We start from the raw sequence: 25,297 nt of genomic DNA, 5'->3' as shown, positions 1-25,297 counted from the left end.
CACCAGAGGGCGGCCTGCACCTCTCTACTGCAGATAGATGTTTTAATGTTACCATTTGTATCATTTGAATATGACTTTGAAATCAACACTGGTGGAAAGCAGGCCTACTAAGGACTTTTATTCAAGTAATGTGCTTGAGTAAAAGTTTTAGGTACATCTACTTACAAGAGCATTTCCTTTTTTTTAAACTATATACACTGTATAAAGTATCAAAAATGCAAATACTGAAGTAGATGGATAGGTGGAGTGGAATAGAAGTGTAAATTATACTTCTACTCCATTACTATAGATCTAAATACAGGACTTAACTTGTTGTAACAGAGTATTTCTACTCTATCGGGCCTAGGCTTAAGCTTCCACCACTGGAAATGAATCCATCCAAGGTAGACTTATGTATGTTATGAAACAATGCTATATGTTCCTGTAGAAATAGAAGACACAAGTCTTCATGAAAACAACCTAGTTTGAAGAAAAACATGTTATAATCACAATATATAATCATTTATAAATACACCCACACAGAGTGTTACCCATTCATACTTTTAGTATGGTAAAGTAGGTTAATAGATATCCTTAGAAGTAGTAACTAGAAAAAGTTAAAGCTCTAAATTCTAATAGTAATCACTGCTATAGTGATTGTTCAGTAACAGCCAACTCTTTAAAAAACAGAACATTTTCAGGTGGTTTGCCAATTTCAATCAGGACAGAGTATCCATTTATCAGTCAATTTGATAGTGTTCCAGTTCCATTTTTGTCTGCTCACTTCTTTGGGTCATCACTTCCAATTTCACTTGCTTATCCTGTATCCTGTATGAGATTCTTTATATTGTGTGACATTTGTCATCAGTGTGTGTTATTCAGTTTGTTTGATGAAACAAGTGAGAACTGGCAATTCTACTCTCCAAATAAAGTAATAATAAAAAAAAAATCCAATGCAACACAACACAACACTAACTAAAAATAAGGTAGAGATCATCATGGCCATGGAAGAATAAGGTTTGGTTTGAAATCCCAGATGGAGAGCCCAGAAGAAATTGTGCAGTAGGCCTATGTCACAGACAAAACAGATGTATATGGATAGTGTATAATATCTCTGCTGTCGGGCAGAAACCAGCTAACTCCAAAATGTAAATTTTTCAGGAAAAAACAAGACAAAAAAGTGGAGTTAGGAGTTTTTGTTCATCATTGATAAGAACAGCTGAATAGACCATATTCACACGGCGGCCATGTTTCTATGAAGTCAATGAAAGTAGCCACCCCGGGTGGCGGCACTTTCAATGTTAAATTCCAATATGGCCGCCGTGTGAATATGGTCTATGGACCTCCAAGCTCACAATGAGGTTGGAGGTCAAAAGGGGGTTGAGCCTGGAGTCAGCAAAACCAGCTAACTCCACCCTCCTTTGCTGGATTTAGCTGGTTTAGCAGAAAGTTTGAGGATCCAATGGAGTTACCTGGTTTTGTCAGAAGCACTTTTTAATACTATTCATTGGTTCAATATTTGTTTTTACCAACACACAGACGTAAAGGGTGTTCAATAGCACTGATTAATGGAAAAAATGCAAAAGTGTCAAAATGGAGTTAGCTGGTTTCTGCCCGACAGCAACGAGTATAGCACTCTTCAAAGAGAGTGGATGACCCCAACGCAACCTCACAGAAAGTGACCATTTTCTAGTCTAAAAAATTGTGTATTTTTTTATTGTATTTATTTTTGGAACACAGTTTTTATATGCCATGATGTAAAAAAAAAAAAAAAAAGTCTACGGTATTTAGAAAAAAAACCCACTTCTGTGACCCAAGGGGTGTGGGTTCTGACGCCAGACTTCGGTACTCTTTTCCAGTGGTTCTCAGAGTGGGGTCTGGGGACCCCCGGGGGTCCTTGAGGGGGGTTCTAGGTGGCAACATTATAGTAAACATAGCATAACAATCTGTTTAACCACTTTAAGCTACATCGGCTATTTTCAAAAAGATCGTGACAGATTTCAGACCAACGTGGAATATTTCTGAAACAGTTTAACAACACAAATGGGCGTTCCTAGCACAACATATTGGGGGGAATTCGCGGACAAATGTACTGTATATGAACATTAAAACCTGGAAAGCATATGTAATTTTAGATTTTAGCATTGGCTATTCAAAAATAGCAGATATACAAGCTCGCTGCGAGCTTGTATATCTGCTATTTTTAAACATTTTTGAAAAATCTTGAGAAAGTGTTTGACAAATTTGTAACTCTTTTAACACAAATCCCTTCTCTTCTTGGAGGGTCCTTCGACATGAAAAAGTTTGAGCACCACGGATATAGAAACAAACGTTTTTCAGAAAACTATTAGGATTTAGAAAACATTTTTAGAATCGGTATCAGGTCTTAACCCTCTAAGACCAGGAACGCGTCTGTGTAACCACTTTAACCATTATTTTATACTTTATTTTATACTTTGGCAATTTTTAAAAAACCTGTGAAAATGTGTGTAAATCTTTGAATATATATATTTTTAAAGCAAACATTTTGAACTCAAATCTTTGCTTCTGGGGGGGTCCCTGGAACAACATATTTTGAGATGGGGGTCCACGGCCAAATACATATAATTTTGGGGGTCCTTGACATGAAGAAGTTTGAGAACCACTGATTATAGCAACATATATTTTTTTATGATTTAGAAGACATTTGTAGAATCCCCCAGAAGCAAGGATTTGAGTTACAAAAAAAGAAGATTTTGAATTGCCCAAAGTATAAAATAACGGATAACCCATTAAAGGTCCTTTCACACGGCAAGCGGCCAACGCGCCTATGTAATTCATTTCCAATGAGAGGCGGGTGATTATTTGGGACGCGCGGAGAAGTTGAGGGGCGGTGAGGCAGGCGGGCGCGGCCCCGTGAAATTCGTGCACGCGCACGCAGAGCTGTATTGTGGTGAGCTTTTATTTTCTCCGCACCGCGCAGGAGGAAAAAAACAACAATAATGTCATTTTAGATTTCTTTGGCTATTCAAAAGTAGCAGATATACACGCTCACAGCGCGGCACCGAGTGCCGCGCTATGAGCTTGCAGATCTGCTATTTTTGAAAAATCGTGAAAATGTGTGCAACTCTTTGAATATATATTATTTAAAGCGAATATTTGTAAAATATTTTGTTCCAGGAACGCCCAGAAGCAAAGATTTGTACATAAATGTTCGCTTAAAAAATATATATATACTCAAAGGTTTGCACAAATTTTCACGATTTTTCAAAAATAGCAGATCTACAAGCTTGTATATCTGCTATTTTTAAATAGCCAAAGAAATTTAAAAATGACCCAGATGTGTTCCCGGATTGAATGGGTTTAAAGTGGTTCAAATCTAAAATGACAGACGCTTTCCTGGTTAATAATGGGTTAATTTGAGGGGGTTCATTGACATGGAAAACGTTTCGAGGAACCACTGCTTTTAGAACCGTGCGTAGGGGCTGCGCTGGGGGGCCGGCTGGGGCTGGGCCTGCTGCTGCTGCTGCTGCTGGGCCTGCGGCTGGTTCTGCTGTTGCTGCTGCTGCAGGTTCTGCTGCTGGTGGCGCAGCTGCTGGGAGTAAGGGTCTTCCAGGGACTTGACCGACACGGTGGTCCTGGGCCCCGTCTTCCACTCCACGCCGCTCTCGTCCACCACGGACGCCTCCACGGCCACGGCGTGCGTGCCCAGCACGGAGAAGTTGAGCAGGAACTGGGTGCTGAAGTAGTCGTTGTGGGGCTCCACGCGCTGCTCCATCTCGTTGGTCTTGGTGTCCAGTGGAATCTGGAACGAGGGGGGTTGTAAACAGTTAATCCAACTAATAGATTTAATTGATTATAATACGATTAACCCATTAAGACCTGGAACGCATCTGTGTCACTTTGGATTTCTTTGGCTATTAAAAAATTAGCAGATATACAAGCTCATAGCGCGGCACCGAGTGCCACGCTATGAGCTTGTAGATCTGCTTTTTTTTTTTTATATTGGAAAAAAAAAATGATAAAAAAAAAAAAAAACTGTTAGGATTTAGAAAACATTTTAAAGAATCGCCTCAGGTCTTAATGGGTTAAAAAAAGGGTAATTTCAGGACAGAGGATTTCAATATCAGATGGACACCGGTAGTACTGCAGCTGCCCAGACTGATTGGGGATGCGGTCCCCACTTAATGTCAATGGACGGGACTCGATTGAAAGGCTTGGTTGTCTGTCCTCCTTGCGCTATTGACCAGAGTGTCCTGAAGGTCATGCATGGACGATTGGTGCTGTTAGAATAATGATCTTTGGTCGCCTGTGCCTGTGATGCCTTTGGAAGTTTTTCTGTGACATGTGTCTGACGATGTTGAATGTGTGATGCAATTTCTATTTTTTGTTTTTGTCTGTTTTTGTTTTGTGTATGTACGTATGTCCATATAATGTGATAATGTGATTACAGAATGTATAAAAATGCAAATAAAAGTCAAGTGCAAAAAAAAAAGGGTAATTTTATAAAATAATTGATTTATAATTGATCGCTGTTTTTGGCATGTCATTGCACGACACTGTTGGGTGATGAAGTATAAGGTGGGGCTTGGGAGTTAATCAATTTGTTGGTATAAAAATATATTGTACATATTTTAAATATATTAAAGAATATATTTAAAAAAAATGTACTTCTCAATTATTCAATTAATTGAAAAAGTAATCAAAAGAATGGTAAAAGAAACATTAAAAAAATGACAAAATAGATTGGAGAATCATTTTGGATGAGGTTTATCACCCACTTAAACCCCTTTGTTTTTGCCTCAGGGGGCACCACCTCCTTTTTTCTACAGAGACAGGAACTCAGTTTGTCTAAATGCCTAAACTGTAAATAGTGATGTTGTGCGTTCAGGAGGAGGTAGTGGAGCGTACCTTGAAGTCAGGCTGGGTCTTGCTCTGCAGAGTGGACGTGACGTTGAGACACACCGACTGGATCTTCCTGAAGAGTCCTGGGGTGGATCCATGCTGCACCACCCCCTCCACCTTCAGGGTCAACTGCTGACTGCTCTGCACGGGGATGGGCTCGCTGGGGGTCCGCGGGGACGGGGACAGGGCCAGCTAAAAAACAAAAACAATAACGATACACTGAACAATGCTGCAACTTTTAGCGTTTGTGCTTTACTTTGATAGTGACAGTGAGAGAGTAATCCCGCTAGCCAGACTGTTGCCTCCCACAATGTTCAAATGCTTCCGTCAGATAATGATCAAGCCACAAAGCGGATGTGACGCCTCCTCCTCGCTTCCGTTTAGTCTTTACTGTCGCTCAAATATAAATCAAAATAATCAAAGCATTTAGCTTGCTGCTATCAGAAATGGACATTCTAAAATAAAATGCAAAGATATTTAAAAATATATTTTCGTCAACGGAAATGATGAACAGATGACAGCTTCCGTTCTCCGCTTTTGGGAGGTGTAGTTCCAGACTCTATATAGCATTCGAATATTGTGGAATAGTTGTCTCGCTACGCGAGACTAGTGAGAGAGAGAGACAGGAAAGGCAGGCAGAGAAGAGAGCAAACAGTCAGGCCGAGAATCGAACTGGGGACACACTGAAGAAGGCATTTGTGGTATGCACCCCAAGGAGCAAGGGTCTACCCATGTAAACGTTTTTTAATCTCATACCGAACCAATGATGCAAACTAATCGATTTAATCGATTATAATTTATTTTATTCTTTTAATAAAATCAATTTACAAAAATACTGAAAATAGCCGATCTACAAGCTCACAACGTGTCACATTGCGACACACCAGAGAAGGTAGATTCCCCTTGAATGCGTGCCTTAATCCAAGTTTCTAGTGTCCAAAATGTCAGTGATTTGTAGTTTTTTAAAGGTGCACTATGTGGCATTTCGCTTGTCACCTGTAAAAACAACTTGCAAACGCGATGGATCGGTCTGTGTTCCTTCATTCGTCACATGCTAACATTGACTATGTGCAACTGCTGTAGTGTCCCATAGGATGTGCAATTTAGTTTTTTTGGTGTGGCAATTGTCAGGGCAGACCCCTGAACAGCATCTGTGTCATGTTTGGTGAGGATTGGAGCAACAGTGCACCTGTGGCACCCAGGCCCCTGGTGTGGCTATTCTGATGGCAGGACTTTGAAATAAGTTACCTTGATGCTGGTTGACTGGAGCTTCTGGAAGAAATACCTCTGGAATGACAGTGGCACCTTGAGCAAGGCTATGACAGCGTCACACAGGCACCCTGTATGCTGAATGACACACAAACATATCACACTGACAATCAGGGGCCCAACAGTTGAACAAACGTATCGATTTTAATCAATTACCAAAAAAATCCATCTCCTCCTCTGTGTTGACCATTTCTTTCCTGACACCATTGTACGCTTAAAGGGATAGTTCACCCAAATAAAATCTTTTTTTCTCTATCGATTAGTCACCCCATGGAGACTTGAATTCATGGATGTTTTTTCGTTTTTGTCACATTCCTAAGCCAATAATTTGATGTACAGCGGACCGGTAGGCAGCGGTTCCGGTAGGAGACACAAATGAGAATCTTTGAGTCTCCTACCGTAACCGCGGCCGGTCATCAAATTATTGGCTTAGGGATGCGACAAAAACAAAAAAATATCCATGAATTCAAGTCTCCATGGGGTGACTGACTAATCGATAGAAAAAAAGTCATTTTAGGGGTGAACTATTCCTTTAAGTGGTTAATCAGACTAAATAATTTAGTTGATTATCTAAAAAAATAAATTAGAATTTTCTCAAGTCAATTCCTTGATATTATTTATTTATTTATTAAAAAAAATATCCACAAAAAACCTGCGCTTCTCGATCTATTGACTAAAAAAGTAGTCAATAGAATATACAGTAGTGTAATAAGATAATGGACAGTGTGGGTGGTGGTTCTTACCAGGTAGGAGACAGGAGGATGCTTCTTGCTCAGGCCCTCCACCTCCTCCAGAACATGGTTGAACACAGACATCATGCGTCTCTCGTACTCGCTCTCCGTCTGCACTGACCCCAGTGTACCGCCCAACTCCTGAAAACTACATCACAGGGACAGACAGGAGACCATACGTTTCAATCTATTTTCACATGCAGATGACTCGTCATTGCTGATGTCTCACACGGATCAAGCATCTCTGGAGAACTGGCTGAGTGAGGAGTTGTGGAGGGTTGGTGCCTGGCTCATCGACAACATGCTAGATCACGCATTCCTAATGTGTGTCTGTATACGTTCAGGACTCTCTATGAATTGAGTACAAAGGACCCCAATGGAAACAAACCATAGACTGTCTTGGGCTTTAATGTTTCCCACTTGCTTAGCACTGCTGTTGCCAGTGAGGAGACGAAGATCAACCTCCCTGCCAGCTTCCCTCCCCGAACACTGGTCAACTGTGTTTGTATCATGATAGACGCTCAACCACTGGTCAACTGTGTTTGTATAGACGCTCAACCACTGGTCAACTGTGTTTGTATAGACCAGGGGTCAGCAACCTTAAATGGCAAAAGAGCCATTTTGGACCAACAAAATCTGTCTGGACCCACTAAGCCAGCCACCCAAGCACCCTGTACAGGACTTTACCATTACTTTATTTTATTCTTACGCACACTGTTGAGAAGCTTGAACTATAATAATGCAGCTGTCTATAATGGTGCTGTATGTGTATGTGACAATAAACACCTTGAACCCAGAACCTATACTGCCCTACAAAGCCAAAGTGCAGTAACTAGGTTTTTGGACGCATTGACTTATTTGTGTATCCCCAAGGTCAAATTAGCCTTTGGGATTTTGGGGGATACACAATTTAATCAAGAACAGATATACAATTAGTGTGATATCTCTTATATGCCGATAACCCATTTGGCTGACCAATTGAAACACTTTTAAACCCTTTTATCAGTTAAATTATTTGCGTAGTTACTGTACTTTGGTTTTGTAGGGATTGATTGATTGAATTGATTGATTGATTGAATATTTTATTAGGCAAAAAATGTAAAACAGCACAGTTACATTTAAAATACTTTGTCTAACAGGTCCGTTCATAAAAGTCCTTGCGGACTTGTTTCCAATGAGGGCCTTGGTATTTAATTCATAGGCATATATAGTGGCACCACAGTTCAAATATCATTACAAAATAAACAGCCAAAAACAATATATAACACTATGTACAACAAAAAAAAAAAAAAAGAGGGGAAAAAAAGGGACGCAGCACTGTTTCTCAATCTCGGGCCCGGGGACCCCCAGGGGTCCAAATGGACTCCTCTGGGAGTGTAACTCTCAGGGTGTACAGCACAAATGCAGAAGGGGGTCCGTGGCCAGATGCATATCAAACTGGGGGTCCGTGAAATGAAAAAGAAAGAACGTGCTACGGTCACTCAATCTTACCTGGCTGACTGTGGGTCGAGGATCAGAGCTTCTATGACATGAGAGACAAGCAGGCAGCTCTGCTGTTGTCTGGACGGACAGTTAAGGACGTGGTTCTCAAAGTGGGGTCCGGGGACCCCCCAGGGGTCCTGGAGGGGGTTCCAGGCAGTGGTGTGTTCTACCGTGTCCCGCTGTATATGCCGTGTACAGTGTAGATTTTTTTGGGGAAAAGCGTATACAGTCTACTAACCATTTCATCCATTGAAAACGCGCTAGCGTATACCCACGACCATGCGCATCTCGTGCAGGGAATGATTATCGTATACCTCCGGAAAAAAACCTAGACCACACCACTGGTTCCAGGGGGTTCCCAGCAAAATGTGTTAATATAGTTTTAATATATAAAATATAGTTTTAATATATAAAATCAGTTTAACCACTTTAACCCTATATGTACATGGGCTATTCGAAATTTGCGGTGTGAGCTTGCAAATTGGCTATTTTCCAACATTTTGAAGATCTTAAACATATGAGGGTCCCTGGCAGAATTATTTTTTCAGATGGGGTCCGCATAGCCTGGTAGACCATCCCAGTCACAGAATTCACATTTGAATTTGAAATCAAATGAAATGTGAATTCCGTGACGGTCTACCAGGCTAGGTTCCGCAGCCAAATACATATACCGTACATTTGGGGGTCCATGACATGTAAATATTTAAGAACTACTGTTCTAGGTAAACCAGAGGATACAGCTCTACGTTGCGGAGGGTGGCACAATCTGCGTCAAACGAGGAGCGGTGCAGGTCAGCGTAGCGAGTGGCCAGGCTCCGGAACTCATCCATACACACTTTCATCTGGAAAGGAAAAGAATAAAAAGCAGAAGTCTCCGACAGTCAGTGCACAGCAGTGGTGTAAAGTAACTAAGTACATTTACTCAAGTAATGTGCTTAAGTACAATTTTGAGGTACTTTAACTTTACTGGAGTATTTCCAATTGTCTATACTTTTACTTCAACTCCACTACAGCTCAGAGGCAAATATTGTACTTATTACTCCACTACAATTATTAACTTTGCAATTATCAATTATTATATTATAAAACATACATTAACCACTTCAGCCCTATTTTATTACTAGGCTATTTGAACATAGCCGATCTACAAGCTCACAACGCGTCGCATCGTAGATCTGCTATTTTCAAACATTTTAGTACTTTTACCTTTGGTACTTTAAGTACATTTTGATACCAATACTTTTGTACTTTTACTCAAATACATTTTCAATTCCGGACCTTTACTTGTAACAGAGTATTTCTACATTGCAGTATTGATACTTTTACTTAAGTAAAAAAGTTATTTTTCCACCACTGGTGCACAGTAAGAGGAAATCTTCGACAGTGGTTAAAGGGCAAGACCACTTTGGTAAAGGTTTGGGTTGTGTATTGACCTTGCCATGATGTAACGCCAAAGGTGGGCAAGAAATAAAAAAGAATTGCTCCATTGATTAGAAATTGATAATTCAAAATATGCTCCTCATTGACTTACATTGTACGGTAAAACAGCTCTAGAAGTCACTCTTTTAGCACATAAAAAAATGCAAACAAAGTTGATTCAGACAATATAGAACATCACCAAACCCAGTACTGTTTGTTTTTTTAATAAAAATGTTAACTTCCTGATTTTGCTATTTTTATTAAGAAGAAAACCCGGACTGGATCCATGGATCCGGATCTTCAAATAGTAAAATCATCAGGAAGTTGATTTTTATTTAAAATAAAAAACAGTACTGGGTTTGGTTATGTTCTGTACATTAATTCTAATAAAACATTTGCAGAAATATGTTGTTGATGCATATTTTATAAATATTTATACAAACCTCCACATTTCCTTTCTGTTAAAAATGGAAACTATCTTTTCTGAATGTTTTAGGGTTGGAAGTGTCAATTGCAAGAGCAAATGGGGCCAAAAGGCAATCTATCAATGCACTCATACTGTACATGCTGTAGAAAAGGTCAAAGCGCATTTATAATTTGCTAACATTTTTAAGTAGTCATCACAAGCCTGTATATATGTAGTCATTGTATTTTGTGCAATGTCTTTTCAGTTGTAGTCATGATGGAACCAACAGGAGGGTGGGATTGTAGGAAGGGGTGGGGGGGTGGGGGGAGGGAGGTAGTGAAGGAAGGGCCTGAGGCGAGTGATGGTTAATCGAACTAAATCGAAAGCATCTGTGTCATCTATATATCGTCTCTATCGGGTGGAAACCTCATATGTCCAAAACTGTATTCAGGATTCCAATTCAAAAGTAGCAGATCTACAAGCTCAAAACGCGTCACTTCGCACCGTGTTTCGACCTTGCGGATGTGCTACTTTTGATGCTTTTGTGTGACGCTGCAGTATGATCAACTAGGGCGTTAATTTACGAAAAAAAACACAAAAAAGTTAAAATATGGAGATAAGAGGTTAGTAGTCAGGACAACACATAAATAGATAAAGACAACTCATAAGGATAATATATATTTATTGAATATAAAATGAGCAATATATTTATTATGGTTTGGCGATGAATTGGATCTGCTTTTAGGTAAAGCGCATTTCCCAACCAGGGACTCAGAATCCCCCGTACATAAACAGCAGATCCAAAACAACAGGTGGTAGCATGGGGTGGTGGAAGGTGAGCAGCAATTTTAGCAACAGCAATGAACAGCAGCGCAGCAGCAGCAGCAGTGCAACCTTCCAGCTTAAATAGAGCGGTCTGAGAATGAAATTAGTGTGAGTGGATGAGTATGTGGCGCAGACGTGGTCCAATGGTAGGCCACCAACACTGCACTGTGTTCCCTGACAGAACTTGTTCTGTGCATGTCTGTGAAAGGCGCAACACTCATGTTTTTCAGAAAACTGAAGACAATTTTAGAAACGGCCTCAAGTCTTTTCGGGAACGCATCTGTGTCATTTTATATTTCTTTGGCTATTCAAAAATATTTTTAAAAAATCGTGATTTGTGCAAATCTTTGAATATATATATATTTCTAAGCAAATATTTGTAACTCAAATCTTTGCTTCTGGGGGTCCCTGGAACAAAATATTTTATATATCTTGAATTTTTTATATATATATTTTTTATATTTTTTTCAAAAAAACTGATTTAGAAAAGGTTTTTAGAATCGGCCTCGGGGTCTTCTTAATGGGTTAAATGTGGATTATGGATTCTCACCTGCATGGAGATGCGTCCGCAGCGCTGCAGCTCGTTGCCCGAGGTCAGTGCCACGGTGGTGGCGATGGCGGGCGGCGGGCTGGTCTTCAGGCTGTTGCAGGTGCACAGCAGCTGCGACAGGGCCTGCAGCGTGTCGATACGCAGCTTCACAAAGTCACACTGGAACGTCAGCGGGCTCAGAGGGGTGCTGGCAGCCTGGGCGGGGGGGGCGGTCACGGGACGGGGGGTGTTAGTGGACAGTGGGCGGAATGGAATTAAGTAAAATGTAACCCGTAAAAAGTCAAAGCCTACACACCCCTACAGTACATATTTTTCTTTTTGATTTCTAACAGTTTATATGATGTTTTTGCATAGATAGTATTGTATATTTGTCTGTCATTAAATGTTTCGATGAATTGAGTACAAAGGACCTCAATGGAAACAAGCCATAGGCTTTCTTGGGTTTAAAATCCTCTTAGCAGACCTTGTATTGAACTGTACTTTCCTGTGCTTTTGTTTTGTTGCAAACTGCTAATAAAGTATTCAATCAATCAATCAATCAATCAAAAATCAAATTTACTCAAGTACTGTATCTAAGTACAATTTTGAGGTCATTTTACATGACTTGAGTGTGTACATTTTTCAATACTTTATACTACTTCTAAGAGGCAAATATTGCACTTTTTAATCCACAGCAATTATTTGAAATATTTAGTTAGTCTTCTTGTAGGTTTTAATTATTATTACAAAACAGACATTTACATTATAAACAGACATTACAAATGCCGGCTCCATTTTGTTTGATTTGTACACTCTCAAGTACAGATGCGTAATGGTACCATTTGGACCCCTGGTGGTCCCCGGACCCTACGTTGAGAAACGGGGCTCTGGTTGAAACAAGGCCTTACTGACCGTGAGCGAGGCGATGCCCTTCTGGTAGGAGCGCAGGGCCTCGGCGATGGCACTCATGGCAGCGCTGTAGTCTCCGTCCTCCACGCGACTCAGGCAGTTCTCGGCCTGGGAGAACTCCTTGAGGCTGTTGAGCCAGAAGTAGAAATGCTCTGAAGCCACTCGGGTGCGCAGGCTCTGGTACAGCTCGCTGGAGAACTCGTGGCATCCCTGCAACATCCATGACATTATGCACAGCCTGACTTTATATGCAACGCTGCCTATTTCATATTAAAAAAAGAATATACTGTATGTTACATCAAGTAAAATGATAATTGAAGTTGATGCTTCAAGCACAAGGACACTTTGGTAGAGGTTTGGTTTAGTCCAACTGGCAAGATATATTGCCGTAACAAAATGGGTTTTGAGATGTATTATTATTTTTTTTTTAAAGGTAGGGTAAGTGATTTGCTTTGGTTAAAATAAGTGTTAAATAGCTCTATATTCTGATAGTACTCATTGCTATAGAGTGTTTGTTCAGTATTAGGAGTCTCCTTGTCTCTCCACCTCTTTATTAAACAGAAAATGCATTTTCGTTTCAGTTTCATTTCCAATTTTATCCAACCAGGACAGAGAACTCAATCAGGATATAGATTAAACAAGTGAAATTGGAAGTGATGACACTAAGAAATTAGGCAAAATTGGAACTGGAACACTATACAAATTAAGCTTAAAAATTGGTACTTTCTCCTGATTGGCTGAGATTTTGACACCTACCGAAAAATGCATTTTCTGTTTATTAAAGAGCTGGAGAGACAGGGAGACATCTGTTACTGAAAAAACACTCTATAGCAATGATTACTATCAGAATATAGTATTTTAACCTTTTAACAAAATACTTTTTGTTTTAACCAAAAAATACCACTTACCCTACCTTTAACCTTTTTTCTACCCAATTTAGTCGTTATGCCAATTGATTCCTCCCACACACATTTGAGTGTTGTCATTTGTGAGCTTGTAGATTGTCTATTTTCAAATAGCCGATGTATACAGTAGATAGGTTCTTCAAAGTGCTCATAGTCGCTTCTTTTGTGCTTGTTTTCCTAGACGTGGTTGCTTATTTCTCTCACAAAATCTGGCAACACTGCTGTGCTGGCAGTGTGTGCTTTGGGGGGTTACTGTACAGTATATAATCACCATGCGTGAGGCTTGGCGTGCGATGCGGTACACCGTCCAGCCGTTGGCCACGCTCTCCAGCTGCTGTTTGATGACCAGCTTCACTTCGGCCGACAGAGACGACTGGCTCGCCACGAAAATCACCGTGGCCAAGGACACCTGCAGCCGACGACAGGAGAGAAACATGAAGACATGCTGATCGTAGAAGATTGGAGAAGTATTTTTCCCAGGGCAAGTAGAAAGTCAACAAGTTAAAAGACCTTTATAACATAAAAAGGTGTTAAAACCCTGATTGATGTATTGCAGTTGTTCTCAGATTGATAATGTATGTGGCCACGGACCCCCATGTCTAAATTCAATTCAAACTTTTAATTTTTCCCCCCAAGAATAGCAGATCTTCAGGCTCTTCAAGCTGATCTTCTTAAGCTCCCTGTAGATCTGCTCTTTTTGAATAGTCAAAGTATAAAATAGGGTTAACGTGTTTAAACTGATTGTAATGTCCCCATAGAACAGAACCCATTCAAGGACTCCTTTGGGGGGGTCCCCCAGACCCTACTTTAACCCATTAAAACCGGGAAAGTGAAACAGTGGTTTAGAACAAAACATTTTCAGATGGGGGGTCCGCGGCCAAATATATATAATTTAGGGGGTCCGCGGCATGAAAACGTTTAGAAGATATAGAAGGCATTTGTAGAATCGGCCTACGGTCTTAAAAGGATAGTTCACCGAAATATATATTTTTTCCTATCGACTAGTCACCCCATGGAGACTTGAATTCATGGATATTTTTTTGTTTTGTCGCATTCCTAAGCCAATAATTTGATGACCAGAGGACCGGTAGGCAGCGGTTCCGGTAGGAGACACAAAGGAGATTCTTTGTGTCTCCTACCGGAACCGCTGCTGGTCATCAAATTCATTTTGGGGGTGAACTATCTCTTTAATGGGTCAAGAACCACTGGTGTATCATTGAGCCTCTCTCTCACCAGGAGCTCCTGCTGCTTGTCGGTGGACGAGTGGCTGGCCACCCGATAGAGTTCCACCAGATCTCCCAGCATGCCCTCGCCCAGCACGGGCAGGTGGCTGGCAATGGCCGCCAGGGCGTGGCACATGAGGACGCGGGCCGAGTCGCAGGCGGAGTGCAGCTGGCAGAGCAGGAAGTCCACGGCCCCCTGGCTGAGGTGCGGCCCACTCTTCAGCAGTTGCACCAGGGAGGTGAGCGCCGTCTGACGAGAAGAAGGTCGAGACATGAAGCTGGACACTTAGTATTGTTTATGCTCTATCCCTTTTTTTTTAAATAAAAAGACAAAATTCCCATATATATATACAAAATTCAGGAAAAAAGTGGAATTCCATAAATAAATAAAAGCATTTCGGAAATACTGAAAATAGCAGCTTTACAAGCTTGTGAGCTTTTAGATCAGCTACTTTCGAACACTGTTTTACGACAAAAAAAATTAATAAGACGTTAATCAGACTAATACATTTAATCCATTATTTAAAAAACTATTAAAACGTTTTCATGTCAATGCGTTGAAAAAATAAATAAAAATAACAAATGCTTCTCGATTATTAATCTGAAAAAAGACCTCTTTCAAGGCAGCAATATCGAATAAATAGTAAGACTATCACTCCCATAGTCTACTGGGTAAAGATACATTTAAAAAATGAACCAAAAGGCAGCTTGGATGATTGCAATGATATGTAAACCATGCCTTACCTTGAGCGTGGCGTGAGCACTGTCACTGTGGTCCTGACTGCAGAGCACCAGCAGACACTGCACTCCCAGCAGGCTCTCCTGCTCCAACTGCACTATGTCTGGAGACACACACAACAACAACGAATATCAGTGGCATCAAATATACTCCAAAATTAGCCGAACTACAAGCTCACAACGCTATGCGATGATAGATATGCCATTTTCGCTATTTTGTTTTTATATTTCACTATACAACGGTTAGTCGCTCAACACGCTCTCAACGCGTCAACAATCTTTTCCAGGAATCTTGAAAATAGGGGCAACTTTTACCTATAATGACATGGCCGAAACAGGGACACCAGGTTGAAAGTGGTTAAACAAGCCCTATTTCATTGTTTTAAAAAAACAATCAAAACAGCAAGAAGAGCAGATCTACAAAATCCCAACATGTGCACGATGTGTGCTCCATGTGATCTTGTAGGTCTGCGAACATGTTCACCTGAGATGCCCAAAACGGTGATGCCAGGTTTAAAAGCGGTTAAGCGGTGTGCTGTACAGTATGTAGCTAACCTTTGTCTTGACAGGAAATGGTGATGTTGGTGAGAAGGATGACGCCGTGCGCCGCCACCGCCAGGTTGCTATGGTAACAGCATTCCTGCGCCAGCTTCACCAGGTCGGTCAGCCGAGGAGGGACCGATGTGCTGCCTGAGGAAGAGGAGGAGAAGATTCAGCTGCTGGGCTGAAACTGTTCAACAATCTACTCACTGTGTCACAATCTACTGGGTGACAGTAATCTACTGTGTCACACAACTTACTATATCGTTGCTCCATATTCTAATGCGTTTTGAGCTTGTAGATCTGCTACTTTTGATACTTTTGAATTTGAATCCAGAAAAGTAACAGTTTTGGACATATGAGGTTTCCACCGACAGACGATAACATCTAAAATGCTTTTGAGCTTGTAGATCTGCTACTTTTGAATTTGAATCCTGAAAAGTAACAGTTTGGGATTTTTCCACCCGACAGAGACAATATAAGAATGCTTTTGGAAACCTGCTCACTCTGTGCGGTCTACCTACCAAATGTTAGGTTATTATTATTATAGTTGACATACTGTGTAACATTTTCAATTAAACTAAGGTTATTTTTGATATAATACAGTATCAAGTTATAGGTATATTGACTTTGTAGGTCAGGGTGGTTTAAAAGTCCATCCCTTGCCGCATCAAACCAAAGAGAGTGAGACTATAGAAATGGGACCCAATGTCATCAAGGGTTGGATAAGGACTGGGGGTAAGCAGTGATGTAAAGTAACTAAGTACATTTACTCAAGTACTGTACTTAAGTATAATTTTGAGGTATTTTTACTTTACTGGAGTATTTCCAGTTTTCAGTACTTTTACTTCTACTCCACTACAACGCAGAGAAAATATTGTACCATATTGTACCATTTCGGCCATTTGAAAATAGCCGATCTACAAGCTCACAATGCGTCGCGATGCGACGCATTGTGAGCTTGTAGATCTGCTATTTTCAAATTTTTATACAATTTATACATTTGAAAACTTGTGAAACGGGACATTCTGCATGATGAGTACTTTCTACCTTTGGTACATTAAGTACATGTTGATACCAATACTTTTGTACTTTTACTCAAGTACATTTTGAATTCCGGACTTTTACTTGTATTTCTACATTGAAGTATTGATACTTATGCTTAAGTAACAATGTGAATAATTTTTCCACCACTGGGGGTTAAGCCCATACAGTACCTGTAACAGGGCTGAAGTACTGCTTGATGGCAATGGAGCCAGAGAGCTGGGAGAGGACAGCCAACATTCCCAGCTTCAAACTGATGTAGGGGCTGGTCAGAGCACACTCACACAGCGTCTGCAAACCAGAGGTCCAAAACATCTCATTCATTAGGCTTGTCACTACTAGGGCTGGACAATACATCAATAGTTTCAGGAAAAGTCTAAAATACATCATTGATCTGCTTGATGTGTTGAAGTGAGTGAGCACAGTGCTGTGCTGCCCCCTAGTGTCATACATGTCAAACATGTTTGTGATGTGATTGCTTGTGATATTGTTCGTGTAGCCCTCTGAATGTGTACCGCCATCAGTCGTATGTTCTATATATTGTTTGGTTTTGTTATATTTGTTGTCTTTTTCATTTTAGGTTTGTTTTGTCTTTTTCTCTTTCATTTATGTTTTGTCTTGTGGTACTGTATATGTTTTATCTGTTAAATCCTGTGTTTTATTATTCTTGAAAATACCTTATATAAAAGGAAAAACTGCAATAAACAGATGTAAAGGAAAAGGGGGGGGAAAAAAGAGTCTAAAATAGACAATGTGCATGCTCACAACGTGTCATGGTGCAACACATGGCGAAAAAAGGATTTCCCATTGATCAGCTTCACATTTTTGTCTGCTCCTATTTAGTTTTTGTTTCATCACTTCCAGTTTCGCTCGTTTATGCTGTATCCTGAGTTCTTCCTCCTGATTGGATTAAATTGTTATCCTGCCCTGAAAATGTATTTTCTTGTTTACTAAAGAGTTGAGACCCCCTGAACAAACACTCGATAGCAATGATTACTATCATAATAGAGCTATTTAACACTTATTCAATAAAATAAAATCACTTTACAACACATTTAATGCTAATTGATAGTTGTTTCCGATACAGATACCAGGAAAAACTGCACGACACTACCTAAAATGCTGGTATCGGCGAGTATGCCAGTCTATGCCATTCCGTAATTTATCACATGATGATATTTCATTTACAGTCTGTTTTATATCTTAATTATAATTACTAACTACTGGAATTTTTCATTATTCCTAGATCAGTGGTTCTCAAACATTTACTCTGAAAGTGTACTAGATGGCGCTCTTCGCCAACCTCTGAATGCTGCTTTGACTTCCAGTGAAGGATACACCCGTAAATTACATTATATAAAATAAAAAAATAAAAAATCTCAGATTTCTTTTCCCAGATTGCGTTTTTGGTAAAAACAAGCTATATTCAACTGCCGATAACTAAAGAACGGAAGATCCCGGTTACAATTTGTTTTATCCGGTAGATAGAAGAGACCCTCGTCCTCCCCTCCAGACAGCTTTTGTTTACATCGTGTCCACAGCGTGGGTTCCGTGGGTCGTCAAAATAAGGTAAAAACGCTGCCAGTGGCGGATGAATTAATTGATTAATACCTGGCAGTTGATGTGTTAAACACGACATGTGTTCCTCTGAAAGTGGTTTCCTCTGGTCCAGAGGTGAGGAGCCTCACCTGAGTGTTTCCTCTGATCCAGAGGTGAGGAGCCTTCTTGGCCAAGAACTTTAGGTCCTGGACCGCCAGTCTCTTCACAGCTCTCCTGGGGTCGTCTTTCAGGTACTGAAGGAGAAGCTGCAACTGGAAGGGGAGAAATCAAAATATACTACAGTTAAAAAATATATATATACATATCAAGGGAGGCAGAATGCAAGTATAACCCGATGGTAGATTTTTGGGGTCAGACGCCGATCCCAATCTTGGAGTAGGCCTTGTCTTAATTATTACATAATAGTTTAATCACAATTATTTTTAGATAATCGCAATTATTTGATCATTGTTTCCATGTTGAAAATTTTGCAAACATTTTCCAAAAATTGCAGAAACAGCAGATCTACAAGCTTACAACGCTAGGCTTGTAGATCTGCTATTTCTTGTAGATCTGCGAAGTATAAAACTATTAAATATGTCAGTAATTTATTTGTATATTTAAAGGGATACTTCACTTCACATAAAATAAACATAAAAAGTATATATGAAAAAGAAATAAAAAAGTAATGGAGAAATCACGGCCCCCTCACGCATTAATTAGAATGTCCTTCTAATGCGTGAGGGGGCCGTGATTTTTCCATTACCGGTACTTTTTTTCATTTTTTGAAGATGTATATTTTGTTATGTTTATTTTATTTGAAAGTGAAGTTCTTTGTCATATCTTCCCTGTGCAATTTTTGTTTATGAAGCCTAAAAGGCCAAAGAGAAATGTAATTTGTATTAATATGTTCCAATGTTCAATGCCAAAAACACAATAAAGCACACAATTTTAGGCCCGGATCGCTGGCGTAGTGGTCCGGGCACCTAGGCTCCAAAGTAGCCTGACAGCGTGTCGGGGGTTTGAGTCCTGATCCCGACGGTCTTTGCTGCGTGTCACTCCCCATTTCTTTCCCCATTTCCTGTCAACCTACTATCATATCAATAAAGGCATTAAAAAGCCCCAAAAAATCTATCTAAACACACTATTTTACAGCCCCTGCGGTAGCGCACCGTCTGATGAGCACCCCCCCCCCCAGTCTCGGTACCTCTGAGCCGTCAACACTGCCTCGCCCGTGGTGCAAGCTAACAACAGTGGTGGAAAAAGTACTCGCATGTTTTACTTAAGTAAAAGTATCAATACTGCAATGTAGAAGTAGTCCGTTACAAGAAAAGGTTCGGAATTCAGAATTTACTTGAGTAAAAGTTCAAAAGTATTGGCATCAAAATATACTTCAATGCTAAAAGTACAATATCCCATTTAAAATGTTTCCAAATGTATAAAAATCCTTTGAAAATAGCCGAACTACAAGTTCGCAAAGCGACGCATTGATGCAAAGGGACGCATTGTGAGCTTGAAGATCGGCTATTTTCAAATAGCTAAGTGGCTGAAGTGGTTAATGTATGCTTTACAAAGTAACTAGTAACTAACGTTTTCAAAGAATTGTAGTGGAGTAAAAGTACAATATTTGCCTCTGAGATGTAGTGGAGTAGAAGTAAAAGTACTGAAAATTGGAAATACTCCAGTAAAAATACCTCAGAATTGTACTTGAGTAAATGTACTTAGTTACTTTACACCACTGGCTAACAACATCCGAGCTTTCCCTACCCACCGTTTCAGCCAATCAGTCCTCGTGAGTCGAGTCGAGTCCATTGGTCGAAACCTTTTTTGCTCGTCTGTGACAGTGGCCCAGGCCGTTTTAAGCTGCAGTACCTATGAATGGCCAGCATGTCCAATGCGCTTCAATGCAACCTCTGGGTTCTGGGGGCTTGGTCCTACCTGCTTAGGGATGTCGATGAGAGAGGAGGCTGCCAGCTGGGTGAAGGTGTGCAGGGTGACGATGACCATGCGGGTGGACGGGTACGAGTTGACCAGCCGCTGGAGCAGCTCTCTGCTGCTGGACGCCAGGCTTGCGTCGTGGTACATGTGCTGCATCACCGGAATCAGCTTCAGCTTCAGGTCTACGGGGGTGTCCAGACCTGGGGGTAGTGGGGGGGGGGGGGGGGGGGAGGAGGAGGAGGGCTTATTATGATGAATGATTAAAGGTAGGGTAAGTGATTTTCTTTGGTTAAAATAAGTGTTAAATAGCTCTATATTCTGATAGTAATCATTGCTATAGAGTGTTTGTTCAGTAACAGGAGTCCTCATGTCTCTCCACCTCTTTATTAAACAGAAAATGCATTTTCAGGTCGGGATACCAATTCTATCCAATCAGGATAGAGAACTCAGTCAGGATACAGATTAAAAAAGTGAAATTGGAAGTGATGACAAAATTGGAACTGGAACTCTATAAAAAATGAAGCTGATAAATGGGTACTTTCTCCTGATTGGCTGAGATTTTGTCACCTACCTGAAAAGGTATTTTGTGTTTATTAAAGAGCTGGAGAGACAGGGAGACTCCTGTTACTGAAAAAACACTGTATAGCAATGATTACTATCAAAATATAGTGCTTTAACCTTTTAACAAAAAACTTTTTGTTTTAACCAAAACATATCACTTACCCTACCTTTAACTGAACAACTCAAAACCAACACCTGCCTGTCTGTCTCAACAGTAGAGCCCGTCCAATGTACAGATTAGATTTTTTTTTACATTATGTTTAGACCAGGGGTCTTGCGTTTTTCAGCCCAAGGACCCCCTAGCCGAGAGAGAGAGATGAAGCAGGGAGGGAGGGGGACCCCCCCCCCCTTTTCATAGATTTCATAGATAGCCTCATAGTCTTTCATCACCAGTGTTGTGTAAATTCGTGTTTTTTGTTCATTTCAGACATTTAACCAACTTCAATAGTACTTGATTTGCTTCTACACCAAACCTCTTTGCCAAAAATAGCCAAGCTTGTAGATCTTCTATTTTCGGTTTAATGTTCCTCAGAATAGAGATGCTAGGGTTCAAGTGGTTAATGTTAAAAAATAAAATCCTATCACAAAGATTTGGCGGACCCCCTGTAGTAACTCTGAGGACCCCCTAGGGGTCCCAGACCCCCTGTTGAAGACCCCTGGTTTAGACTGATGATAGGCTCTTGGTTTACAGATGCTCCTAGATTACTAGATTATTACTATTTCTATGCATTTGATGTATTAGCTTGTGTTCACCTTGCTTGATGCCAAATGCCTAAATTGAACATTTTAATTGTAACTAAGTCTTGCGATTAAGGGATGTGGACACGAAGTGTCGCGCTGCGAGCTTGTAGATCTGCTATTTTTCTAAAATCTTGAACATTAGTGAAAGTTTTCGAATATATAGCTTTTTTTTAAGCAAACATTTTAACGCAAATCTTTGCTTCTCGGGGTCCCTGGCACAACATATTTTCAGATGGGGGTCCGCGGCCAAATATATATATCAATTTGGGGGTCCCTGGCATGAAGTTTGAGAAGCACTGACATGAACAATGTAAGGAATGTTTCTTTTTTGTATTTACCTTGAATCATCTCACTGATCTTGTTGCAAATGCCAGCTGCAAAGTCCCTAAAATCATGAAAAAAAAAGACAACAAAACAAAATTCTCTTAAAACATCTGTTGCCAACAGCAACGACACACAATGCAAGAGGCGTAAGGCTTCATTTATACTCCGTCATACGACGGTGTTGCGCGCACCGAAAGGAGCGATCTATAATAGGCTCACAACGCGCTGCGGACGCAACTCGTTGTAGGTCTATACGTGTAGATCGGCTCTTTTCGGGTTTGCCCCAGACGTTATTAAACACATTGAAAACGTTCAGCTGAACACCCCCTTTACTTTGACTGTGCAGAGAAGCTGGCAGCAGCGAATATGGCCGCCTCCACTTCTACGTTGTCGTGAGAATCCAGACTTTGGCGAATGCTGTGGTGGGCGTTCTTCCTCTCTGGGATGATGGAGGCCAGACTGCCAAGCATCCTAGATCCAACCAGCAGCAAAGGACAAGATACAGAGATTCTGTTAATACAGTAGATACTTAAATACAGTACAGACAAATGGATAACATTTAGAAGTTGGATGGAACCATGCACACAGCACCTTCAAGCACCTCAATCATACTATGACCAATGTACATACTCTAGTCTGTGCCATGACCAATGTACGCACCGCACTCTGAGCTATGACCAATGTAACCAATCCACAGTCAACAGTGCCCTTTAGGCTCAAGTGGCGACATTTCTGGCACATCTTGATCTATACAAAACTGTTTTCAAAACAGTTAAAATATCCATCAGAATGTCAGAAATAAGCAAAGGTTTAAACTTTGCAAGCTAAGCATTTACATAATGTGTTAAGAAATGACCAATGTGCATGGAAGCTTACAAAAAAGGGTTCAATACAAAATGTATTATTGCTGCAAAAATGTTTGGGTTCACCTAAATTAAAGTTACAGTAGGCGCACCAGTAACCAATGTAAAGATTTAGTGTGGAGCCCTGCCACAGTATACTGTAGTGTGTACTATAATTACATACACAAAATACAAGAGGAATTTAAGAAAAGATTTGTGAACGAGGCCCAAAGAACCTAGATGTCTGTAGAACCTATTAAGTTCATTCAACTCTGCTCACTAATAAATAGATAAATACCTTTCTCTCAGAAGTTGTGATACCTACTGTACCTCAGAGTGATGGCTCTGGCCACGGGGTCGTTGCTATGGATGACAGAAAACACCCTTTTGACAAACTCATCCACGTTCAGGATCTTCTCCAAGTGCTTCTCGCTCTGCTGGGTCACCTTCAACACGCACAGGCGCAGGAAGTTGTTTCTAAAACAAACAAACAACAGAATTATGCCAACCTTATTGTCACATAACTCTTAAATTCTCGGAAAAGACGTAATTTACATGGAAGATGTTGTTGTGAGAAGAAGTGACCAGACATGGATCAGGAAGGAGGTGGCCCGACCAAAGGCAATGAGACAGATAAAGAGTGTATAGATACTGAGTAAAGGTATAATTCAGACAGAATTGAACGGAGATGAGCTCGTGAGCACTGCCTGCTTCTGCTATGCTGTTTGTAACCTGACTGCACTGCAAATAAACTGAGATTGATGATTGAAGATCCACCTCGACTCGTGTCCTTCCGTCCATACACCTGGCGAAAGAATATCCTAGTCTACAAGGTATCTACTTCATCCAAAACTGTTACTTTTCAGGATTCAAATTCAAAACCAGAAAAAGCAGCAGATCGACAAGCTCAAAACGCGTCGCTTCAACCCGCGTTTCGAGCTTGCAGATCTGCTACTATTGATACTTTTGCGTGACGCTGTAGTATGATCAAGTAGGGCATTAATTTACACAAAAAAAAACACAAAACGTAGAATATGGAGATGGAGCTTTCTGCCCCGACAGCGACGATTATGTTTATTATCAATAAAGAGGTCAAAGTCAAAGTCAAGCAACATCAACAATGCATTATATGAGCCGTTTTTCCATCCGTACCCGAGTCTGAAGATGTCTGCCAGCTTGAGGAAGGCCGAGTTGATGAGGATGGGGAACGGATACTTGTGGAACAGTTTGGGGAAGAGCACCACCGCCTCACACTGCTCTCCCAGCTTCCCTGACCTCAACCCTGCAGTGGACAGACAGACATTCATTCATTCACAGTTCACCCATTAACAAGACCGGGAACGCATCTGTGTAACCACTTTATCCATGTTTTATACTTTGGCTATTCAAAGATAGCAGATCTACAAGCTCATAACGCGGCACCGAGTGCCGCGCCATGAGCTTGTATATCTGCTATTTTTGAATAGCAAAACAAATCTTAAAATGACACAGATGCTTTCCCGGTCTTAATGGGTTAATTTAGTCACACAAACCTAACAGGTAGTCGTTCCGATACCAGTATCGCAGAAGCTGATGATACTGCATAAAAATCCTCCTACACCACGTCATTTATCAGATGATGATATTTCATTTACAGTCATATTTTGAATGCTTCAATTGATGTCGCACTACTGTTTTATACTCTTACTGTACTATTCACATTATTATTTAACTAACTTGGAGATTTTTTTTGGTGGTCCTCAAACTTTTTTAATTTCAAGGACCACCATAACTCTGAGAGTGTACAAAAGGAAGCAAAATGGTTATGGTGGTCCACTCTCAGAGTTACTGACATGCAATAAAGTATTCAATCAATCAATCAATCAATCAATATAAGGGTCCATTTGGAACCCCCTCAAAGAACCCTGAGGGTCCCTGAACCCCACTTTGAGAACCACAGTCCTAGACTCAAGTTGGTTACATTATCTTAGATTATTATGAAACAATATTTTGATGATCAATAATAACAAAGGCTAATGACTATATAATAACTATACGGTAAGTTCAGAAAATCAGTACATAAAATAATAGGCTATTTAATTCATACTTGCAGATCTACAATTAAGCCCACATGGGTTGTGGGCTTGTATACAAGCTTGTATACAAGTTGTGGGCACACACACACACACGCACGCGCGCGCGCGCACACACACACACACACACACACACACACACACACACACACACACACACACACACACACACACACACACCTTTGTCCAGCTCCATGAGAGCAGAGTTTGCGTCCAGTTCTTGTTCTCCATATCCAGCCTCAGACAGGAAGGATCGTGCGGTTGAAAGCGACATCACTGTTTTTATAACGCTACAAACAGCTTATCGAACAGTAGCTAACACAACCATCTAATCTGCATGGTCTGGGATGTAAGGCAGCAGTGTGTGTGTGTGTGTGTGTGTGTGTGTGTGTGTGTG

General features: G+C 40.6%; 1 protein-coding gene across 1 annotated transcript; it reads right to left on the bottom strand.

Annotated features, from left to right (window-relative positions):
- Nucleotides 1-1,679: 1,679 nt before the first annotated feature.
- LOC308103655 (integrator complex subunit 7-like) lies at nucleotides 1,680-25,297 on the bottom strand. Its single transcript, XM_080453754.1, has 20 exons — nucleotides 25,081-25,297; nucleotides 23,981-24,110; nucleotides 23,159-23,305; nucleotides 22,320-22,457; nucleotides 22,001-22,047; nucleotides 20,361-20,560; nucleotides 18,572-18,694; nucleotides 17,057-17,174; nucleotides 15,855-15,989; nucleotides 15,306-15,403; nucleotides 14,572-14,811; nucleotides 13,610-13,747; nucleotides 12,437-12,643; nucleotides 11,546-11,740; nucleotides 9,084-9,187; nucleotides 8,355-8,423; nucleotides 6,876-7,011; nucleotides 6,112-6,210; nucleotides 4,870-5,055; nucleotides 1,680-3,763 (listed from the first exon to the last, which is right to left on the bottom strand). The coding sequence occupies exons 1-20, from the start codon at nucleotides 25,172-25,174 to the stop codon at nucleotides 3,425-3,427; spliced, it is 2,943 nt and encodes a 980-aa protein (XP_080309880.1). The 5' UTR covers nucleotides 25,175-25,297; the 3' UTR covers nucleotides 1,680-3,424.

Source organism: Gymnoscopelus braueri (genome assembly GCF_963280865.1).
Source record: "Gymnoscopelus braueri genome assembly, chromosome: 16".
NCBI classification, from domain to species: domain Eukaryota; kingdom Metazoa; phylum Chordata; class Actinopteri; order Myctophiformes; family Myctophidae; genus Gymnoscopelus; species Gymnoscopelus braueri.
Note: the sequence above shows the minus strand (reverse complement) of the source record. Positions and strands in the feature narration are given on the sequence as shown.

Coding starts and splice junctions, on each gene's coding strand:
- LOC308103655 (XM_080453754.1), bottom strand. CDS start 25,174: ATGTCGCTTTCAACCGCACGATCCTTCCTGTCTGAGGCTGGATATGGA. Junction 7,012..8,354: donor CTCGACCCACAGTCAGCCAG/GTAAGATTGAGT, acceptor CCTGTGATGTAG/TTTTCAGGAGTTGGGCGGTA. Junction 6,211..6,875: donor ATCCTCCTGTCTCCTACCTG/GTAAGAACCACC, acceptor TGTGTCATTCAG/CATACAGGGTGCCTGTGTGA.